We start from the raw sequence: 25,285 nt of genomic DNA, 5'->3' as shown, positions 1-25,285 counted from the left end.
CCGGTAACAATATGTCTTCTCAATGAACAACCCAGGATGTATCCACAGATGACTGTAGGAGTTTTACTGAGACTTGCCATGCAAGTAAAAAGAGCATGGATCATTCTCTATAAAAAAAAGATGTATCATGACTGAAATACCTAAAAATCTGCATGAAAATTCCAGGATCTAGTTACATATACCTATGATAGTTACTATTAAAAAAAGAACATTCTGTCTGATCTAGGTGTTCACATATGAAGTTTACATAATGCTGACACCTATAAGTAAATACAGCTCAACTAAGTATCATATGGGACAAATGTATGAGTAATAAATCACTGATTAACCTGTCAACTTAATCTGTAACTACTATGTAGGGCATGAGGTTATGACAAATTTTTTTTTGTATTTTCTTTGATAGACCACATCATAACCTAAAAAGTTAATTAATTACATTTTTTTTTAAGGGTGATTCTACAAACAGAATGGGACAAAAGCTGCCACAGAAGGGAGAAGTAGAATTATTGTGTGGTGGACCCCCATGTCAGGGATTCAGTGGCATGAATAGATTTAACTCCAGAGAATATTCCATGTTTAAGGTATTATAATATGATACAAAGGAGATGTAGGATGTACATTAATGATTAATGAGGCAACAACCCTACAACATAAAATGACAAAACAACATCTTAAGGTCGACTTAATGTCTTTGAATACCTACTTTTATAACCTGGAGAACTTTAAGGGCACAATTAAAAAAAAATCCTTTATTCTTACCCCCATCCCCCTTTTGTTTTTAGAGCAAAATTATGTTTTGAATTATGACTGTTCTCCTTTATTTTGTTACAAGTTTTCACCAAAAATGGCAGAATTTTTAAATAAAAAAAGGATTGTTTGCTCTTTATAGTCTACTTGAAAAGTAACTTAAATTGAAAGCACAAAGAACATTCATGTTGGTTTACATTTTATCCGGAAGTGATACATTTTGACCTTGAATTACTGCAAAACTATTAATTTTTTATTACTGTTACAATTAAACATGAAAATTTTGACATAGGAAAAAAACATTGGCACCAGAAATATCTCCAGCAGCCATTTTTGTCGCCAGATGAAATTCAAAAGTGCATTTGCAACATTGGCAAAGCAAGCTCCATTCCTGGCTACAGAATATAAAAAAAAATTGTTTGGTCTAATTAGTAAAATATTTGAGGAAATCTAAGCATAAAGTTTGCTGATGGTCTCAAAATTGAAAAAAACTTTTTTTATCATGTACACCATGCTCTGTTATTCATTAAAAATTATGAATTCATAGTAATTTTGATAACTCAAGTTTGACTACAGATCATTAAAAAAAAATTTGTACAATATTTAGCTTCATTATGACAAGCTTCTGTTTAATTTTGAAGATTTTTAGATGTTTCATCTCGAAGTTATGGAACTTTACTTGTTTAAAAATTTAAATGCATGTCTCATAATAACAAGTTATTTATTGAACCTTACAAAATTTTTATTCACGCATGCATACATTCATCTGTGATGAAAACTCCGGTTTGTTTTGCTATTTGTACCTATAAAAAGTATTGTTCTGACTGCTAAGGGACAAGTATCATACAATAATGGAACAGCTGCTTATTTCCCCCAGAAACAGTTGGTTCAGTATTATTATACTTCTTGGTTTGATAATGAATATTTGGTTTAATATATTTCAGAATTCATTAATTTCATCGTATTTGAGTTACTGTGATTACTATCGACCAAAATTTTTCTTACTGGAAAATGTGAGGAATTTTGTTTCATTCAAAAGAAGTATGGTATTGAAATTGGCTCTACAATGCTTGATAAGAATGGGATATCAATGTACATTTGGAGTGCTTCAGGCAGGCAGTTATGGAGTTGCCCAAACAAGGAGGAGGTAGGTTTTGATCCTTTAGATTTGATGATGAAATTCCGTAGCCTAGTCAATATTACAATCATCATATCAGTTAGCTGATTGGTACTTAACAGTACAAGAATGTTTGTTAAATACATACAAATCCATCAACTAAATAAAGGCGGTCATTAATGTATTGCACAAATTTTAAAGAAACAAAAAGTTTTGTGTGTACTCCTATCCTATGCAGTATAAATAAAAAAAAAAAGAAACACTACTGTTTTATATAACCGTTGCTTGTATTAAGAGCTAATTTCCTAATGCATTTCAATTAAGACTTTGGTTGGCTTGCTTGCTTTGTTTGTATAAACATTTGCTTAAGCATTGTAATTAAGATGGACATCTGATAACAATATAAGTAGGCAGAGTTAAACCTGTATATTGTAGAATTTGGTTATTTCACAATGTCCAATCAAATCTAAATATAATGTATACAGGTTTAACTCCGCCTATTTATATTGTTTGCAGATGTCAATCTTGATTACAATGCTTGAGCAAACGTTTATACAAACAAAGCAAGCAAGCCAACCAAAGTCTTAATCTACATGCATTAGGAAATCAGCTCTAACACAAATTTTATTTTATGTTTCTTTCTACTTAAAGTATTGGTTATGTGCTAAACTAAGTAGATGACATAACATTTTTTACTCTTTTTCGAGCCTGCGACTTTTGTCGCAGAAAGCTCGACATAGGGATAGTGATCCGGCGGTGGCGTTAGCTTACTTCATAAAAGCTTTATATTTTAGAAGGTGGAAGACCTGGATGCTTCATACTTTGTATATAGATGCCTTATGTGACGAAGAATCCGTCTGTCACATGTCCATTATCCTTGACCTCATTTTCATGGTTCAGTGACTACTTGAAAAAAAAATTGGGATTTTTATACGCTTGACCTCGACCTCATGTCATGGTTCAGTGGTTATAGTTAAGTTTTTGTGTTTTGGTCCGTTTTTCTTAAACTTTATGCAATAGGTCTACTATATTTGGTGTATGGAATGATTGTAAGGTGTACATGTCCAACTGGCAGGTGTCATCTGACTTTGACCTCATTTTAATGGTTCAGTGGTCAAAGTTAAGTTTTTTCTTATACTATATGCAATAAGTCAACTATATTTGGTTTATGGAAATATTCTATGATGTACATGTCAGTCTCGCAGGTTTTATTTGACCTTTACCTCATTTTCACAGTTCATTGCTCAGTGTTAAGTTTATGTGTTTCAGTCTGTTTTTCTTAAACTATAAGCAATAGGTCAGCTATATTTGTTGTATGGAAGGATTGTAAGCTGTTCATGTCTGCCTGGCATGGTTCATCTGACCTTGACCTCATTTTCAAGATTCATTGGTCAATGTTTAGTTTTCTTGGTTAAGTCTGTTTCTTAGAAACTATAAGCAATAGGTCAACTATATTTAGTGTATTGAATGATTGTAAGGTGTACATGTATTTCTCGTTTGGTTTATATGACCTTGACTTCATTTTCTTGGATCATGTTAAGTTTATGTAATAGTTGTAGTAAAGCTTTCATTTAGGACTATCAACATAATATCAATGGTTAGTAAAGAAGGCGTGTGCACTCTTGTTTAGTGAAGGTAATATAAAGAGTAATTGTTGAAATGATGATAAAAGAATTGATTGGCTTGTTTAACATCTGAAGGTAAAATGAAGAATATATGATTTCAATATTTTGAAAAAAGTTAAGGTATGGTCAGAAACACTTAATTTACTCAGCTGTGCTGATACAGTGATTTGCTTAATTAAACATTACATTGTGGTGTGTCTTCAAGTAATAAAGTCGTATATATAAATTAAATTTTAATATTTTATTTACAGGGCTATAATTTTGGCAGCTGCACCTGGAGAAAAGCTACCATTTTACCCCGAACCAGAACATGTGTTCTCTCCAAGAGCCATGCAATTATCTGTTCAGGTGGACGAGAGAAGGGTAAGAAGCTAAGACTATAGCAATGGGAATTAATGAATGTATTTTTTAAATTCATTAAATATCAACATTTTTCAATACAAGTATTTTCTTAAATACAGCAAGAAATCAGTTGTTTTTTTTATACCCATTCATGGAGGGAATGTTTCACCCTTTTTCCAGTAACAGCATTGGAAAAGAAAAGTTGTAGTACTATGAGTTCATGGGTAGTCAAAACATGGTAGTATGATGCACACCAAATAGTCTTTCCTAATTTCATCAGTATACAAATCCTTGTGAAGGGAGGGCTTCTTTAACAATTTTTGTGTCAAAGGTTGTACATAGGACGTATTGAAAAAGTAGTAACTTTGCAGACAAAACAGCTTTCAATTCTTCACTAAGTACAAAAATGCAAGAATATTGGCCTTAAAAAATTGGATTTATATTAAAAACATGTATTGATATATACAACCTTGCAAAAATTAAGTTTTACAGTATTATCACTCTTTAGAACTATAAGAATATCCTGACTATTTTCTACTGGTATCTACTATAACATATTATTTGCACTTGCATTCATACTTTTTTGCAGTTCATGTCTAACATAACAAGAATGGTATCGGCACCATTTAAGACAATAACAATCAGAGACACAATGTCTGATTTACCTGATATAAGGAATGGTGCCAAGGCAGAGGAGATATCTTACCAAGGAGATCCACAGTCACATTTCCAAAAACTGGTTAGTATGTTTCGTAAAAGAGAAGGAGGAGGTGTGGAGTATATTTCACTGAGACAGTAACCTAACAACCTAAAGATATCATGTTAGTGTTTAATGCTCAAATTTTCACATACTATGGTGTCCGAGCAGAAAATAAAATTCTAAGGGGTGTATGATTTCTTTATAAAAATAACTACCAAGGGTTATGAATGAAGACAAAACAAAATAAATTTGAGAATATAAAAATGCATGTTCATAGTTAGTTTGTGTAAAAGGACTGTTGTTATATTGACTTAATCTGTTATTTTATTATTTATATTACTGTAGGCCAAAGATTGAATTGTAATATGTTTATTGTATTCTGAGTATTTTCTTGGATACTCTGTAAGTAGTTCACAAAGATTATTCACTGGAACTTTGACAGTGAAGTATAATTGTAAAAGTATTCTGAAGAATATAGTTAGTCTTTTTGTGAAAATTTTCTCAAGTCTTTTATTGAAAATAAAATAAAAATTGATGTTAGTCTGTTTGTGAAAATTTTCTCAAGTCTTTTATTGAAAATAAAATAAAAATTGATGTTCGGGGATTCCATAAATATTGTTTTTCTTTTATTTGGATGACTGGATATTTTCAGTACATAAACAGTTGTGTTCATGATTTCTATTGTTGAAAACATCATCATTTTCCTCAACTTATATAAAGAATTGCTTGACTTACCCACAAAAAATGTTAAAAACAAAAACTAGTTATGCTGTACTCGTACACTAAACCCACCAAAAATGGCTTAATTAGGAAATGATGTAAGTGCATATAAACACATTTTGCTTCACAGATTACTAGTGTTTAAGATGTAACCAATATATATTAAGGTGCATCATTACAATATTTCAGTATTTTAATTGTAGATCCGAGGTAGACAACACCAGCCAATACTCCGAGATCATATCTGTAAGGATATGAATGCATTAGTTCATGCTAGGATGCAGCATATACCTTTAGCTCCTGGTTCAGACTGGAGATCTCTTCCAAATATTGAGGTCAGACTGTCTGATGGGACTAAGTCAAAGAAATTGTAAGTCTTTTTCAGGTTTGAAAATTCTTAGGTACTCTATACTTAAGTTTCTCATGATGAGAAAGATTTCTTCGTGAAGAATATATACAAGGCTTGTTGCAAGCCAAGTTTCTTTCTGATTTTTATTAGGGTTTTTTTTCCATTGGGGTCTGAATTATCAGCTCTTTATCCTTGACTACATAAACCTATTTTTCAGAACATTTATTAATTTATTGTTGAACTAATTCTTCTCTTGAATGTCCACACAATAATTTACACAAAACATTAAGAAATCAACCCAGAAGAATATTTTTGAGAATGATAAGTTAACTACCACTAAACTAATATGCCATTGATATTGTAAGAATTTAGGGGCCTCGGTGGCTGAGTGGTCTAAGTAGTCGAACTACTGTATCACTAGCCAGTCAACACCAAGGTTGTGAATTCGAGTCCGGCACGAGGCAGGACTCCAATATTAATTGACTAGGATTGTCAGTGGTTCTCTCTCCGGGCATTCCGCTTCCTCCACCAATAAAAACTGACCGCCATGAAATAGCACAATAGTGTTGAAAGTGGCTTTAAACACCAATCAATCAATTGTAAGAATTTTAACTTTTAAACAAAAGTTCAATGGATAGAAGGCAGTCATTTTCCAATTGACTCTCCAATAGGAGTGGTATTCTTCTGACTTTATATATATATTTCTGATGTAAAGTTGAATTATTTAAGGCTGCCAGGTATAGAATAGATCTGGGTAAGAGTTGTCTAGTCGCAAGCAGTGATTTGCTGAAAATTTCCAGCTTAGTTTTGGCCTTTAGACATTTTTTATTGACAATTTTATCAACATTTTTCAGTATTCAATTTTATAGTAAAATATTTCCTGTAAGCTTTGGAGTCCTGCATTACCTTTTGGATTTATGAAAATAAAAGAAAAAGTAGGTTTTCAAATATGTATTTCAAGATAACTGAAAAAGTATTAAAAATTAAGAAACTAAACAATATACAATCAATAAAAAAAGTCTTAATGTAAATAGTGCTCAAAGCTATTTGTGGTTTCTTGTCTACTGGGTAGTTTTCTCTATCCTGTCCATTTCATAATAAGCTTCACTGCCATTATTTATATTTTTCATATGTATTATTCTTTTATTCATTTTTTTTGTCTTAATCATATAAACTGTTCCATTTAAACATACATGGTACCCAGTGAAAACACTTTCAAAATGGGGTAACCACCCAAAGGGGCAAATTTAAAATTTCACTTACATTTTTGTCGAGCCTTCGACTTTTGTCGAAAAAGCGAGACATAGCGATCCTACATTCCGTCGGCGGCGGCGTCCACAAATATTCACTCTGTGGTTAAAGTTTTTGAAATTTTAATAACTTTCTTAAACTATCCTGGATTTCTACCAAACTTGGACAGAAGCTTGTTTATGATCATAAGATTATATTCAAAAGTAAATTTTGTAAAAAAAAAATTCCATTTTTTCCATATTTTACTTATAAGTGGACTTAGTTTTTCTGCCAGTTAACATTACATTCACTCTGTGGTTAAAGTTTTTAAAATTTCAATAACTTTCTTAAACTATCCTAGATTTCTACCAAACTTGGAAAGAAGCTTGTTTATGATCATAAGATAGTATCCATAAGTAAATTTTGTAAAAAAAAAATTCCATTTTTCAGTATTTTACTTATATATGGACTTAGTTTTTCTGCCAGTTAACATTACATTCACTCTGTGGTTAAAGTTTTTAAAATTTTAACAACTTTCTTAAACTATCCTGGATTTGTACCACACTTGGACAGAAGCTTGTTTATGATCAAAAGCTAGTATCTAGAAGGAAATTTTGATAAAATTTTGTTCCATTTTTTCTGTATTTTACTTATAAATGGACTTAGTTTTTCTTCCAGTCAACATTACATACATTCTGCAGTTTAAGTTTTTAAAACATTTATTAGATTCATAAATTATCCTGGATTTTTACCAAACTTGGACAGAAGCTACTTACAATCAAAACATAGTATAGAGGGGAATATTTTTATTAATTTTTTTCCTCATTTTTGTTGAGCCTGCGATTAACACCAAAAGTAGGCGAGACACTGGGTTCCGCGGAACCCTTACGAATTTTTACTGTACTTGACACCCTTCCAACCTGGGTCTCCTGTATGTTTTAATGGAACAGCCCTAAGTATAATTCTTAAGTCGTTGTGTGATTAAAATGATGCTTTCCTACCACATGTGTGTTTACCGACCTTGACTACCAAGCAGGGTCTCCCACGGTTGGGAATGCCTTTGTTGGATGTTATAAACTTAGCATGAATTAAAATTTAAAGAATTGATGATGTCTAAAACATTTTTATGCTCCACCTGCAATAATTTACATACATTTATTTTGATATAAACAGTATCTAATGAATGTGTGATATTTAACAGGCAATATACACATCATGACAAGAGAAATGGAAAAGCATCGAACGGAAGCCTGAGAGGAGTTTGTTCCTGTGCTGAGGGGAAACAGTGTGATCCTATGGACAGACAATTCAATACTATCGTCCCCTGGTGTTTACCTCACACAGGAAATAGACATAATCACTGGGCTGGGCTGTATGGCAGGCTGGAATGGGATGGCTTCTTCAGCACAACTGTAACCAATCCAGAACCTATGGGAAAACAGGTATTTCTTTTTATATATGTAACACTCAGAACGTGTCTGATTCCCCCAAATGTGTTTATATGACGTCACTGAACTGCAAAACGTGTAGGTGCTAAAGGGAGCCAAAACCTATCCTTTTTAAGAACGCCCAATCGTGTCCATTTTTTTTTAGAACGCCCAAACGTCATACTCCCAAGTGTGACTACAGAATAGAAATCTGGTCACTTCTTCCAACCGACAGTAAAACCCTTCCCAAAGTGGGGCATTTGTTTGGCTGTGTGGGATGTAAAAGTACGCAGCCACGTCCAGTCAGAATGGGGATGTTAAATCCAAAACCTCGTGTAGGAAGAGTGCCTTTATTATAAACTCTACATGAGTTGCGGAGGGTATAATGTTTTTGACCCGTCCGTCCGTCAGTCCTGTTTCTTGTCATCGCAACTCCTCTCAAACCACACAACAGAATTTCACGAAACCTTTTTAGATGATAAGGACATACTATGTAGTTGTGCATATCGATAGGAAATTACGATTCAATTCTTTTTCTAGGAGTTAAGCCCCTTTGAACTTAGTTAATTTAATGTACTACTGCAACAGTTTGTCATCGCAACTCCTCTCAAGCCACACAACAGAATTTCATTAAACCTTTTCAGATAATAAGGACATACTACGTAGATGTGCATATGGACAGGAAATTACAATTCAATTTTTTTTCCAGGAGTTACGCCCCTTTGAACTTATTTGCCCAATATACTACTGCAACCTTTTGTCATCGCAACTCCTCTCAAACCACACAACAGAATTTCATGAAACCTTTTCAGATAATAAGGACATACTACGTAGATGTGCATATCGACAGGAAATTACGATTCAATTTTTTTTCCAGAAGTTGCGCCCTTTTGAACTTATTTGCCCAATATACTACTGCAACCTTTTGTCATCGCAACTCCTCTCAAACCACACAGCAGAATTTCATGAAACCTTTTCAGATAATAAGGACATACTACGTAGATGTGCATATCGACAGGAAATTACGATTCAGTTTTTTTTCCAGGAGTTACGCCCCTTTGAACTTATTTGCCCAATATACTACTGCAACCTTTTGTCATCGCAACTCCTCTCAAACCACACAACAGAATTTCATGAAACCGTTTCAGATAATAAGGACATACTACGTAGATGTGCATATCGACAGGAAATTACGATTCAATATTTTTTCCAGGAGTTACGCCCCTTTGAACTTATTTGCCCAATATACTACTGCAACCTTTTGTCATCGTAACTCCTCTCAAACCACACAACAGAATTTCATGAAACCTTTTCAGATAATAAGGACATACTATGTAGATGTGCATATCGACAGAAAATTACGATTCAATTTTTTTTCCAGGAGTTACGCCCCTTTGAACTTATTTGCCCAATATACTACTGCAACCTTTTGTCATCGCAACTCCTCTCAAACCACACAACAGAATTTCATGAAACCTTTTCAGATAATAAGGACATTCTACGTAGATGTGCATATAGACAGGAAATTACGATTCAATTTTTTTTCCAGGAGTTACGCCCCTTTGAACTTATTTGCCCAATATACTACTGCAACCTTTTGTCATCGCAACTCCTCTCAAACCACACAACAGAATTTCATGAAACTGTGTAGATAATAAGGACATACTATGTAGATGTGCATATTGACATGAAATTATGATTCAATTTTTATTTCTGATACAATTTTTTTTTCTTACACTTATTTTATTTCTCCAATGACAATGTGGGGAAGTCCTTTGATAGCGACTTTAATCTTTTTTTTAGAATCCAATCGAAACCCAACACCTACAATCGTGTCTTCTTTTATTGAATTGCCGTAAATGTTATTGATGTCACTGAGGACATAATAGCGCTAAAAGTTTTAAAGCGGACACGTTTTGACGAATAACAATTATCGGACACATTTGAGCGATTTGGGGCTTTATGGACACTTTTGGCAAAATACACACATTTTGAAGTGTTACATATATTTTATGGGGAATTAATAAATTGATTAAAAAATTCACATTTGTTCATTTATTTTCATGGACTGAGGGAAAATTGTATTTTCGAGGATATTTGATTTCATGGTTTTGTCAAAGTCTGCATACAACCCTATAGAAAATTTCTACTTCGTTGAACATTTGAAAACCGTGGATAACTTTAACCCTTGAAATTCCCGAATATTGGTATCCCACAAAAGTAATAAATCCACAGTATTTCAGAGTTTATAGCCAGTATACTGGACAACTTACCTCTAAAATAAAAATTACCATATGTATTCCCTCTACACCAAATATATAGATTTTTAATTGGGTTTATTGATGGAAATCTAGTTACTGATTTGGGGTAGAATGGTGGGCATCACCAGCTATTTATGCAATAACTTAAGATGTCAAATTGTGATATATTGTTTCTTGTTTCTCCATTTAATATGTTGTCTTTCATGACAAAATAATGGTCAAGAGTGGATTTTATCATTTTCAATTATGCCTTTCTGGATTTAGTATCCTTAAGTGCTAAAAACAGTGATATTAAGAAATGTTGATAAAAATGGTTTACTGTTATTTTGACAGCCTTTTGTAAGGTATTGAAACATCATCGCACAGGGAAACAGTTCAGTGGGATATCCAGTGAACGAAAACAAAAGAAAATTCACTCTTATGATAGAGTCTAGAAAGTCAATAATAAAACAATGCCGGTGACGATACTGATCAAAAGTTATTTCCAAATGATAATTGTTCATTTTAAAGAAATTATTTGTTAAACTGTGTTATTAGAAATATACATGCAAATACACGATGTTTTATGTTCAGTATTTATCGAGATAATTGCATTAGAAGCTTGTGAAACTGAAATTTAAAAATTGCCAATCTTTGCTGCATATTGGGGAGAAAAATTGGAAAAAATCATGAACATACAAAATCTAATGATCTTTCGGGTCACCAATTTTCGGAGTGTTCCACAAAGTTCTTAGCATGTTACAAGTTCCTAAAGTATACTTATTTTTTCACACCTAAGTTATCGAGCACACCGGTCTGCTCTTGTCACATGTACATTTAATAGAGAAATACTGTCTTTTCGTGAATATAAAAATCTAAAAGTCTGTCTGTGCAGGTTAAGAAATTAAAGATTACTATTTTTATAAAGTTGGTATCTTTCTACTATTTTTTATACAATTTTAAAAAAGGTCTCGATTTTTGTACATGTATTTGCGGTCTTCTCGATCTATTCACATTCAATGTTTACATCGAGATAAGGTCTGTTTGAATTTGCTTAGTAACTTAATTTCAAAAGTGCCAATCTTTGCTGCATATCAATCGATTCCTTTGGAATTTTTTCCCCGACTTTCTCTGATCTAGCTGTATATATATATATATGGATAATTAGCATGTTCCAGAAAGGTATACAGCCAGTAGAAAAATAAATTAAAGTTGGTAGTCCAGGAACTTATTCGCATAGCAATATTTTAAACCAATTTTACATCAAGCTTCTATAGCCTGCTGTACTTGTCCTTTGCTACTTAAGGAGGGAACATTGAATGGAAGTTTTGGTTTTATTTCAACTTATTTCTATTTTTACCAGAACGTTTTCCTGTGAATACATAATTGATAGCGTCCTTGCTAAAATGGGACAAACATTGAGAAGATCTAGTTTTCAGTATTTACAGGCCAGTGTTCTCCCCAGGCCGATATGACGTTGCGGTACCGCAGCCCCTTCATAATATTTTTGTAGATCCCGCAGCGTCTTAATTGGCCGCTGTCCCTTAATACTTGATCCCGCAGCGTGTTAATTTTCACATTTTCATGATAAATGTTGGTTAAAATTGTCAAGTTACTGATCACCGCTGATGGGTCGGTCAGTGTTAAGCAATAACTGATAATTAGTTTTACCTGAGCCACGCTTATCTCAGCCTTATCAGGTAATAGCATAAATGATCATCAAGAAGATAGATATTTTTTGAAGAAAATTAAAAAATTTTAAAACTTCAGTGCAGAAATTGAAGAAATAGATCGCAAATACATTGTATTTACGCATCGTGTGTGTGATCACTTGACCATTTATATAACAAATTTTTTCATTGGTCGAGAAGAAGAATCTATTTAAACACGACCAATGAACGTGTTGAATACACATGATAAATTTGAATACACATTGCTAAAGATAATTACGATGAAAACTATGAATGAAAGTATCAGTAGTTGAAAAAATTAAAATAAAGTTTGATTAAAGATAACGAGGAGTGATTTACTTTTATAGAAAGTGTAAAAATGTTGCTTGCAAGGTAAATTCGTCTGAAACTGTCATATTTTTAGAAATAAAATGATCATTGAACATCGATCGTGAATCCGTGCGTCGGGAAATATGTGACAATCAACACGGGTACAGAATCGCCGCAGCTTCTGTATAATGTCACTGGTAAATAATTTCAATGGTTTTAACTTTAAAGAATTTGTAAAGTTTTGTTTATATCTATCTGCCAAAATAGGATTAAACAATAATACGCATGGAAGCGTAATGTGAAACTAAGGAAACTGGTCAGCTGTTCATTTATAAAAAAAAATTGTTTTTAAAAAGTTGTATACCAAATATCTTAACCATATTCGATTTTATTAATTCTGAATGAACATGTTCTCTGCAAATAACAAAGGGGTGAATTATAAGCAAAAGGTAGATGATGGAAGTAGAAGTTTTTTTCAGACCAATGACTTCTAATGAAAAGGGGAATACACCTCCGTCTACACTGTCAGTATAAGCAGATTTCATTGCTTCTCCTAATCCCAACCAAGCTCAAGTTTTAGCAATTGATAAAAGCAAGCACCATGTTTCTGGTTTCAATGACAAGTGGCTGACTGAGTTTTCATGGCTTAGAAATGTTAAAGGGGGTATAAGCAAAAGTTATTGTGAGTTGGGGTTTAATTTTTAACCCTGAAGAGGATAAAGACAAAGTTGAGGAACAGACTGTCCAACAAAATAACACTATCTTGAAACAATATCCCTAGAAGGAGCAGAGAGTAGAGATGAATATTTATATTTTGACTTCTTTAATTGACTGAATATAAATAACTTTTGTGTTTAAAATCAATTTATTTCATATATATATTCTTGTAATTCATTAATACTCTGCATTATTAAACACATAACACAAAGATTTATAATTCATATTGCATGTCATGATTTATGACTTATTGCTTCAGATTACAAACGTTCACTCTAAAAAAGAGTTATGCGCCCTTGAATTTTGCGCCTTAAAAAAATCCTGGGGAGATCACTGAGTCAGGGGAGGTAATATTTTGTCACTAGATTTCCCACTGAGTTTGCTTTAGGTGACTTAGACTTACCCAAGTTCTAATATGGTCATTTTGGTTTCAATGCCTGTCATTTTTTTTAAAACAGCTCTTGATTAAATTAAAATGAAATTGCGAGCTGGGTAGAGAGGTGTTGAACACATGTATGGATTCTGATGTATCTGTTCTAACAATTCCTGATTTCTTCGTTTCTCATTCCATTACGATAATTTTGACCTTAAACATAAGAACAAAAATGACATTTGATATTTTATAACATTTATTTTGTCAAATTTGCATGACATTTATAGAATAAGTTACATTATAGCACTAGGTTTGAAACATAACAATTAATGCTGTATTTCTTAAAGTAATAGATCAACACTTTGCTGTGTACAGCTGAATATCTTCTCTATAAGTCTTTGTCCAGTCTTGTGGTGGCTGTATCTTTTAGCTGAAGGAATCAGTTTTGAAATATTCTCAGATTTAATTAAATTTCTGACAAAATCCCAGCATGCTCTTTCAAGGTCATCCAAACCAAATTGTGAGGCACCACATAAAAGTCCAGCTAGACATGTACAATTAATATCTACAGAACCACTGTGTATGAACTGTATGATCTTTCTAAAGTCCTCTGGTTCATACTTCTTCACAACTATTGTAACTTTGTTGGATTTCACAGCGTTTTTCTTTTTCTTGTCTTTTTTGTTAACATTACTCTGAAATTCAGCTTCCTTCTGCTTCTTTAAGATGAGATTATAGAGTACTCTGCTACGTGTGCCAAGGATTGCTTTGACACCATGAACTTTCACCTTTTCTGTACCAACTTCAAATGTAACATCACAAAGTTCTGGTATTGATGAAATGATCTTCAAGTTTTCTGTAAGAGCTTGAGTATTTCTGTAACACATCTTTTCTTTGATTTTTACTGGATCCCTTTTGACTGGTATCTGATTGGCCTTATGTAAATTCTGTGATGGTGTGGATGATTCTGTGTCAGATGGTGTTGATTCATATCCAGAAGAATAGCCATCAAGCTCCATCTGTTCAAAGTCCACCAAAGCTAAAGTGGATTGATATCTGTCCATTATGAATTATTGCAGTTGAATTTAATGTTGAAATATCTTAATTGGTTTTTGATATCAGTCAGTTTAAACATTGTGTTTTTATATATTTATTTGTGAAATGATTTGCTCCAGTTCTGACATAGAGATGACTTTGACAAAGATGAACGTGAGAGATTTGTGTCAGTCTGTCTTACATGTTGAGTCATGGGTGGGAAGCATTGTTTGCTTGTTAATTAAGCTTGGGTCATAATTTGATTATTTGACTAGTATATTTTGTCAATTAATGAATAGTGATACTCACCAATTTCACAGCTGATTGGATAGATTAAATCTGATTAATAAGTGTTTAAATATGAAAATAATGAACTACAAAAAAATATCAGATAGTTTAATAATAGTTACTGATTGAAAAGTGGTAAAAAATGAAAAAAATATATAAAGTGGTACAAAAAAAAATGAACGAAAATATTACAAAGTGAATTAGAAAAGTAATTAATTCATCTCTTTCACATTTTTATTATTTGAAAGTACTGTAAATACTATTCCATACATTTTTGTGAAGAAGTTTTACAAACTACATTTCTTGCATGAAACTGGCTAGAAAATAAATTTTGTAAAGACATGTGAACAGGAAAAATTGTTATCAATACATATTAAGAGCAATTTGAAATGGCAATTTTTTTCAATCACAATGACACTCTAAGGACATGACATATTGGGCTCAGAAAACCTTAAACCCACATATTTTGAAAAAAAAATACATATGATTGTTTTACAAACTTTAGGATTATTGCTGATATGACCAATGCATTTTTTCTTATTTAATAGAACATTACAGTAATTAACAACAATTGGGTTATAGGTTCCCCATTGGAACAGGGTTTAACATATATGTGAGCACTCAAACCTCCCCTATCTTGGGAGAGTGATGTAACAGCACAAAATAGAATATGTCCTTTCAGGAAATTCAGAAATGTGAATTATCTGCACAGTATTCTCTAGTAAATAACAACCAAGTGATCTATAATCATTCTCAAGGAAAAACGAATGCGAAACTTTCTCTCACAATTTGAAAATGGCTATTTAAATATATTACTAAATACTTTGAAAGCATTTTGACTTTTTGTTTCCATTGGCTGTGTGTATGTAATTTATTGAGTATTATCAACATTATTTTTAGAGACTTATAACATAAGCTTTTTAATTGAATCTACTTTTTATGTGTTTTATCATAATGACCCTACATATCCAATGTGTCCACTTAAAAAGGTTCATCAGGGGTTGGTTCAATGTCCCATTTTAAATTATCAGTATGAATATATCTTCAGGGTCGTGTGTTACATCCAGAACAGCACAGAGTTGTAAGTGTGCGAGAATGTGCAAGATCTCAGGGATTTCCTGACACATACAGATTCTTTGGAACCATACTAGACCGACATAGACAGGTATTTTAAACAATGATATTTACTCTTTTTGCCGTAAGACAGTAAAGTTTTAATTTAATTAGAAAAAACTGCAATAACTTATCTTTTTGCTGAGAAGATTATACAGCAGAATTTATTTTAAGAAATAATTGAAGGCAGCCTTTTATCAGAGATTTTACCATTGGTAAACAATGACAATTGGTGGACATCAGAATGATGTTATCACTGCTGAAATGAGCCAAAACTTGTAAGGCCCTGCCAACTAGTCGGTGGAACCCCATAATAATCACCTAATCTATCCCTCAGCACTTCTATGTTGTGTTATGTCAAGATGGCATCAACCAATTTCAAAATTTTTTATGCAGTTTTTATTTATCTATAAAAGGAAGGACCTTTTTGGGTTATGCGAAAATTGGAGGGAGATGGGAATTGCAGAAAAAATTTGGTATTTTTCCAGTGTCAAATATTTCAATGATATTCTTGATGAAAACAATTGAAACAAACAGATAAATAAGTTGCAAAGTGTATAAACTATGACAAAAGGCAATAAGAGTAGACTGCCACTGGAAGAAAAGAAACTTTGCAATTGCAATAGGTTAGTTATTTATCCTTTTAATGATTGCTTGAGGGATTCTTTAACAAGGTGCATATAGACAGGCACTCCATGTCTGATTAAAATGTGATATCAAATATGCTTTATAGAATAAGATGTGGTATGATTGCCAATGAGACAACTATCCATCTGATTCCAAATGATGTGGATGTATGCCACTAAAGGTCACTGTACAGTATTCAAAAATGAGCACAACTCATACTGTATAATCAGCTATAAAAAAACCTAGACATGACAAAATATTAAACAATTCAAACGAGAAAACCACCAATCTGATTTATGTATTTGTACATCCTAAATTCTATTTATTTAGATGTGTCTGTCTAAGGAGTGAAGTCAAGTAGACTTAATCACTGTTAATCTTGATATCCCTGTCACTTAATTAGTTTAATTTAGTTATACTTAAATATACTTATGGATAAAATTGATCCTAATTTGAGGATAATTTTCAAATATATTACTGAAGGATTTAAAAAAGCGTTGGCATTTGTGCAATTTTTTGGCAGACAGTGTATGTATTGTTCTAATTAAAACTGTTTTAATATATAAATAGGTTGGAAATGCAGTGCCACCTCCAATGGGAAGGGCTATTGGTTTAGAATTAAAGAAAAGTCTTGAATGGAAAGCACAGAAAGAGCCAAAACAAGAAGAGGAAGAAAGTGTGAAAGAAGAAGGGATGGAAGTTGAATCTAAAATTGAAGAATCACCCGTCAAAGCTGGTTCATCTAAATGTTAATATCGGTTGGATGTGTGAAATTATGGGATAGATATTGATATGAATCATGTGAATTGTGTATGGAAATATGGATCTTATCATTGATATGCAGTGATCTTATCATTACCTGAATATTGAAAGCAAATCCAAAAGATTAGTATTCAAGATTGGATTATGAAAGATGGAGGTGATAGTTGCTGAAAGTATGTTAGGAAATAGAATTGAGGCAATTTCAAAATATATTGTATTAAATTTTACCTTGATGCTATAAATATAATTAAGTTATTTGAAATTTTTAAAACATCATTGTTTATGAAACTTTTCGCGAAGAGCATTCAAAGATTATGTACAATATTTCTATTTGTATACAATATTTTTATTATTATACATTGTATGTTTAAATTGATTCGTGTGTTATTTAAGAATATATGTGAATGTTATGTAGGTGCCAAAATAATTAGTGCTGTACAAGTCATCTCTTTTCAGTAAAGATTCATATACCAATTTTTGTCACAAATTTATTGAAATAATGTATTAAATTCATATTGCTTTCTTAAATTATTATAACCTTCAATGTACCATCAACATGAATTCATTGCTGATTATGAAATAGTTGAAAAAGTTTAATGACAAGATAAAGAAACCAATAATTTTAGTTACATTTACCTTTAGTTTTATTCTAAAAGTTCTTGTATCCTTAATTTAGTAAATGTGTAATTTTGCTTGTACTTAAAAATTATGTGAGAACAGTTCTAATATGAATATAAAATTAATTAAGAAATTAAAGAGTATTATCAGTTACAGTTGAACCTTGATATGTCAAAGTTCTATTTTACATTCATTGCAATACAATATACCGAGTACTGTAAATTCAGAAATTATTGCGTGCATTTATTATTGCGATTTTTTCATTTTAGACTCAAATGCGATTTCAATTTTTGCAATATTGAGAAAAATCCTGTTAAATTCATATAAAAAATTTCAAAATGTGAGTTTAAATTATTGCGATTATGACCCTGTCGTATTTTTCGCTATAATAAAAACCTCGAAATAATTTCTGAATTTATAGTAATAAGAAAACAATTGAATTTCTGAATAACCATACAGTAGATTTGAAATTCAAAAGGATCGAGTTACTGGATATTAAACAAGCAACAATCTATCAATCAAAATTATCAATATATTGTATGATACATTCACGATGTATACAAATAGTTGTTAAATGTAGCAGCATGCAGATGTTTATTAAAGGACTAAATATAAGCTACAGTTATGCTGACTAAATTGTATAAATGAAATCTCAGTAAAAGAAATGCAATGTTTTACTTTTTTCAAGGAAATTGTATATATAGATTAAAAATTCATGTGAAAATCATTATTGAACATTAAATATTTATTCATAACAAACTTGTTTTTCTATAGCACTTGGCTTACCAGAACCAAAAGGTAAAAGGAGATGATTCTCAAAGGGCTAAAATTGCCCATAAGATGTTGATTTTTTTTTCAATCAGGCCAGAATACTACAAATTTCACCTCACATTATCATTAACAAAGTCCATCAGGCAGGGTTCACCTGATCTTGACCTCATAACATGGATCAGTGATCAAGGTTATGTTTTCAGGGTCAAGTCAGTATTTCAGGAACTTTAAGCAATAGGTCAATTATATTTGGTGTATAGAATTATTGTAAGGTGTATATGTTCTTGCAGGGTTTATCTGACCTTGACCCACTTGCTTGGTTCATTGGTTAACTTTTAAGTTTTTCTTAGAACTTGTTTACTATTGATCAAGTTGCAACATAGCAACAATTGTGGCATTGAAACTATGGAAATTCATTGTTGTCCAGCCTTCGACTTTTGTCGCAAAAGCGAGACATAGTGATCCTACATTCTGTCGGCGACGTCCACAAATATTCACTCTGTGGTTAAAGTTTTTGAAATTTTAATAAAAATTTCTTAAAGTATCCTGGATTTCTACCAAACTTGGACAGAAGCTTGTTTATGATCAAAAGCTAGTATGTAAAATTTTATTTCTGTTTTTCTGTATATTACTTATAAATGGACTTCGTTTTTCTTCCAGTTAACATTACATACAGTCTGCAGTTAAAGTTTTTAAATCATTTATTAGATTCATAAACTGTAAATCTATTATGTGCATTACCTATCTCACTGAAAACATAGACAACAGCAAAAGTAGGCGAGACACTGGGTTCCGCAGAACCCTTAAAAATTTTTTTATCATCTTTATCTTAAACTATTGGTCCAATTTCAACAAAACTTGGCAGGATATTGAAAGGAAGGTCCTTTACAAATGAGCCACCTTTGGTTGCAATTGGATAAAAGGTTAACGGTAAAATTTATTTAGGAATAATATTAAATATTTACAATTGTGGTTAAACATATGAAACATAAAAAATATTACTTAAGTTATGGGAACAAGCCGTAAATGCACCTATAAATTGATATTTTTCCAAGGATTGCCCAAATAAGCATTTTCAATAGGGTTCTATAAGTGTATAACACTAATTGGAAATCAACAAGCAAAATGGCATAATTTCAGCTCATTTTTAGCTCACCTGGCCCAAAGGGCCAAGTGAGCTTTTCTCATCACTTGGCATCGATCGTCTGTCGTCGTTAGCTTTTTACAAAAATCTTCTCCTTTGAAACCACTGGGCCAAATTTAACCAAACTTGGCCACAATCATCATTAGGGTATCTAGTTTAAAAAATGTGTCCGATGACCCCGCCAACCAACCAAGATGGCTGCCATGGCTAAAAATAGAACATAGGATTAAAATGTAGGTTTTGGCTTATATCTCTGAAACCAAAGCATTTAGAGTAAATCTGACATATGGTAAAACTGATTATCAGATCAAGATCTATCTGCCCTGAAATTTTCAGACAAATCTGACAACCTGTTGTTGGGTTGCTGCCCCTGAATTGGTAATTTTGCAGTTTTTTTGGTTATTATCTTGAATATTATTATAGATAGAGATAAACTGTAAACAGCAATAATGTTCAGTCGACCCATTTAGGAGTTATTGCCCTTTATAGTCAATTTTTAACAATTTTCGTAAATTTTTGTAATCTTTTACAAAAATCTTCTCCTCTGAAACTACTGAGACAAATTTAACCATACTTGGCCATAATTATTATTAGGGTATTTAGTTTAAAAAATTTGTCCAACAACCCTGACTTCCAACCATCATGGCCGACTTGGTTAAAAATAGAACATAGGGGTAAAATGCAGTTTTTGGTTTATATCTCTGAAACTAAAGCATTTAGAGCAAATCTGACCGGTAGCAAAAATGTTCATCAGATTTAGATTTATCTGCCCTGAAATTTTCAGAAGAATCCGACAACCCGTTGTTGGGTTGTTGCCCCTGAGTTAGTAATTTTACAGTTTTTGTCTCGCTTTGACGGAGTCAAAAAGCGAGACAGGTATGCTGTTTCCGGCGTCGATGGCGGTGGCGGCAGCAGCTGCCTCAACAATGTATTAGTTTGTGATTAGGTCTAGTTCATGGTGAACCACTAGTGGTAGGTCAATGATATTTGGTATGCAGTTGTATTAGCATTGGCACATCTCATTACTATGGAGATTATTTGGCCCCATCCCTTCAGTCAAGGTCTATAGACTTTGAAAATTTTGCTAAGTTAACATGTATTAGTTTGTGATTAGGTCAGTTCAAGGGGAACCATTAGTGGTAGGCCAATGTTAATTGGTATGCAGTTGTATAAGCATTAGCACATCTCATTTCCATGGAGAATATTTGGCCCCGCCCCCTCAGTCATGGTCTATTGACTTTGAAACTTTTGCTTAGTTTACATGTATTAGTTTGTGATAAGATCAGTTTAAGATAAACTGCTAATGTTAAGTCAATGATATTTGGTATGCAAATGTATTGGCATTTGCAAGTATCATTTCCATAGAGATTATATAGCCCCATCCCTGATCATGGTTCATTGACTTTGAAACTTTTACATAGTTTACAAGTTAATGTTGTGTTTAGGTTTGTTTAAAGGGAACGACTTATAATAAGTCGATGGTATTTGGTATGCAGTTGTATTAGCATTGGCACATCTCATTCCATTGAGATTGTTTAGCCATGTACCTTCAGTCTTGGTTCATCGACTTTGAATATTTACATAACTTACATGTTAAAGTATTGCTATTTTAATTTCAACATTTGCATTATCAAAATTACAAAAAGGCGAGACATATCTCTGTGATAACAGTTTATTTGTTATTATCTTAGATATCATTATAATATCTAATATCTAATACTATTAATTATGATTTTAACCTTATTTTACATGATTTCCAAAGCATAAGTAAATACAGGTGAGCGACACAGGCTCTTGAGAGCCTCTAGTTTCTTTATTGCGAACCAAATGAAACTTTTCCACAGTCATCTCCTCTTGTTCAAGGTATTTATTGTGAACCAAATGTAACATTTCCACAGAGTCATCTTCTCTTGGTCAAGGTCTTTAAACTTTTGTCTGTTCTATTGTGCTATTGAAGAGATAAAATAGCTATTGTTCTCTGTAGTTTATTCACTGGGACCTTTAAATTTCTTCTAGGAGAAATCTATCATTCATTGATTAATTTTCCTGACCAAAAAATTATCTTCTTAGTTGATTGAAATACATGTTTAAACTAAAAAAACTGCATGTGATGTTGTATTTATTCAAAATCAATAATATATTTCAATCTGTTCAATAGAAACACTGATTTAAAAATAAAAAGTTTATTTTGACAAAATATTTAGTATTGTTCCAATTATATTTGCATGTTTTTTTTGTGGTTGTTCAGTTAAAGAATACTTATATGAAGGCCTTAATTTAAACATCATCATTTTCAAGTTTTTATTTGTCAAACACACCAAAAAAAAAAATCAATAGGTAAAATATTAAAAATTTTATCAGAAATCAACTTTTAATTTTTGAATCGGTGTTAATATTGAACAAATTGAAAATGTATTATCGATATTGAAAAAATACAACATCACATGCAGTTTTGTGTGTCCTTATTTAGTATTGGTACATGTATTTTCATCATTGAAAGTTAAATTTTTTATTGGGTAAATTAATCGGTGAATGATGGATTTCTCTTAGAAGAAATTTAAAGGTCCCATTGAATAAACTCCACAGAGAACAATAGCTAATGTATTATTCATTAGATGGGACAAAAGAACTTGCAAAAGTTTAAATTGACAGGTAACTTTCAAGTGAATCTGTGGAAAAGTATCATTTCTTTCCCAATAAACTTTTGTCAGTTCTATTGTCCCATTGAATAAATACAATAGCTATTGTTCTCTGTGTAGTTTATTCACTAAGACCTTTTAATTTGTTCTTAGAAGAGAAATCTATCACTCATTAATTTACCTGAATTAAAAAACTCTTCTAATAGAAATGTGGCTGAATCGTAACATTAAGAAAAATGTCTTTCAGATATTCGCCATTACAGAATATTATACTTCATGTCAAAATGCCAGATTTTGATTGGTCAATACGAGGGAGACAATTTACTATCCAATGGCAAATACTCTATTACCCTTCTCGGAGATGCTTGCTCAAGTGTGCGCTTTAATAAATACGGATGATTGTTATTTATAAGTAAAGGCAACAGTAGTATACCGGTGTTTAAAAGCCATAAATTGATTGAGAGAAAACAAATCCGAGTTACAAACTAAAACCGAGGGAAACATCAACTTTAGTGGAAAACAAAGGAACAAAAGGAACACTGAAGTTCAACAAAAACAAACGCCACCATACATAGAAACGAACTATTTGATAACAACTGCCATATTCCTGACTTGGTACAGGACATTTTAAGAAAAATTAGTGGGTTGAACCTGGTTTTACGGCTAGCCAAACTTCCCACTTACATGGCAATATTAAAAAATATATCGCTAAAATGACAACATTACAAAATGACATAGTTTATTACTTTCAATTTGAAATCTAATTGACAGTAATAACAGAACATTCAGTATAATAAATTAAATAACAAATATCTGAGAGGGTGATAGAGCAGATTGTTATCCCTCGAAAAGACATCGTCAACCTTGGCTTCGCTCTGTTGACAATGTTTTCTCGGGGTAACAATCTGCTCTATCACCCTCTCAGCTATGTGTTATTTATATATTGGTAAACCTGTCCAAATCACATTGCTTAGCTCTGTTTACAGTGCTCACCAAAACCAAGGCTTGAAAGTTCTGGTTGGCCAACACTTATTCTAGAACCGAATCTTAGTTTTGTTTTGAGTAATCTGAAATTTCTTCTTAGGTTCTGTGATATATCAGGAGCAGGAATAATCAAAGTTTTTGGGACATAAGTTGAGTCATGGCATTTTTCTGTTTTCAGTGGACATGCAATTCACCTTATGGCACATTAATTTTAATTTAGAATTTTGTACTTTATATCATTGAAGTTGCTCTCCCCAGATAAATTTTGGTTACTTGCTATTCCTAAATATTTAAAGCAGGCAATGTGAGATGTCCCAATGACAAAGGGGAGAAAAAAATAAGAAGGGCAAGTTTGGCTGCCACTTTATTAAATGATAGTAGCATTTTATCTCAAAATTTGTAATATTTTTTAGATTTCGTTTCAGCCTAAAGATATCGTGTTTTGCTTAAATGTAGTGAAAGCTTATTGCCAATGAGCAGGTCACTACAAGACACCAATTCCTTTCCTAGCTTTAGTACTATAACATGATTGCTACACCGCTGTATAAATGAGGACTCAATGAATGTGTGTCTTAATGTCTCAATGTGTCAGTGTGGTAAGATAGTAAAAAAATAAAAATATAGTAAAATCTTACAACTCCCATTAAAATAATCTAATCAAAATTACTAAGATATGGTAAACAACACTTCCAGGTAAGAGAGCTTTCTGTTGAATGCTGTCGGAGGAGTTGCATTCACAAAGTGTGGTCCAAAAGTAAAAAAAGCAGTTCCATAACTTGTAAAAATGGTCCAATCAAAATGAAAGTATAATATGGTCACCTACACATACACATGATGGCACACAATCCTACCAAGTATGAGAGCTTTCTATAAAACTGTCTGATGAGTTGTGCTCCCAAGTTGTTGTTATTACACTACTCAAAAAAATGATCCAAGTTCCATAACTCATGTAAAATTGGTTGGATCAAGTTGAAGGTATAATATTGTCATGTTATTATTAGGGTATGAACATTCAACCATATTAAAAATTAAAATTGTGGTATAAGACGTATAATACGGTCAACAACACATTATGGCAAACATCCCTATCGGGCTCTGTAAACAACATCACTGTAAAAATAAGGATGTGCTATTTTGTATGAAATAAGTTTTCTACAGGTACTGTCTGTCTGCTAGGTATCATCTGACCTTGACCTCATTTTCATGGTTCATTGGTCAATGTTAAGTTTGTGTGTTTTGTTCTGTTTTCAATTACCAGAAGCAATAGGTCAACTATATTTGGTGTATGGAATAATTGTAAAGTGTACATGTTTGTCTGACAGGATTTATCTGACCTTGACCTCATTGTCATGGATCTTTAGAAATGTTCAGATTATCTGATACTTGTAGTAAAACATTTATCTGTAAGGCTTTCAATATAAAATCAATGGTCAGTAAAGCAGGCAAGACATTTCAGCCTGTGCACTCTTGTTTAATTCATCAAGACTTATCAATCAGTAATAAACTATCTAATAATCAGATTTAACTAATCAGCACTGAAATTAATTAGTCTCACTAATTATAAATTGATAAAGTTTACCAATCAAATAATCAAACTTTGACCCAAGCTTAATTAACAAGTAAACAATGCTTCACACCCATGACTGAACATGTTAGACAGACTGACACAAATCTCTCTTATTCATCTTTGTCAAACTCATCTCTATGTCAGAACAGG

The 25,285-nt window shown here is 32.2% G+C and overlaps 1 protein-coding gene across 1 annotated transcript in view; it reads left to right on the top strand.

Moving 5' to 3' along the window:
- LOC127728028 (DNA (cytosine-5)-methyltransferase PliMCI-like) overlaps window positions 1-18,789 on the top strand; it is a 53,826-nt gene extending 35,037 nt beyond the window's left edge. Inside the window, exons 31-38 of the mRNA XM_052235184.1 lie at window positions 450-581; window positions 1,692-1,894; window positions 3,741-3,852; window positions 4,421-4,570; window positions 5,455-5,621; window positions 8,032-8,272; window positions 15,959-16,075; window positions 17,221-18,789. Of these exons, the coding sequence (XP_052091144.1) occupies window positions 450-581; window positions 1,692-1,894; window positions 3,741-3,852; window positions 4,421-4,570; window positions 5,455-5,621; window positions 8,032-8,272; window positions 15,959-16,075; window positions 17,221-17,403 (1,305 nt within the window). The 3' untranslated portion in view covers window positions 17,404-18,789. The remainder of the gene's footprint in view (window positions 1-449; window positions 582-1,691; window positions 1,895-3,740; window positions 3,853-4,420; window positions 4,571-5,454; window positions 5,622-8,031; window positions 8,273-15,958; window positions 16,076-17,220) is intronic.
- Window positions 18,790-25,285: the final 6,496 nt, after the last annotated feature.

Source organism: Mytilus californianus, unplaced genomic scaffold (assembly GCF_021869535.1).
Source record: "Mytilus californianus isolate M0D057914Y unplaced genomic scaffold, xbMytCali1.0.p SCAF_2, whole genome shotgun sequence".
NCBI lineage: Eukaryota > Metazoa > Mollusca > Bivalvia > Mytilida > Mytilidae > Mytilus > Mytilus californianus.
This window is presented reverse-complemented; position numbering and strand designations above follow the sequence as displayed.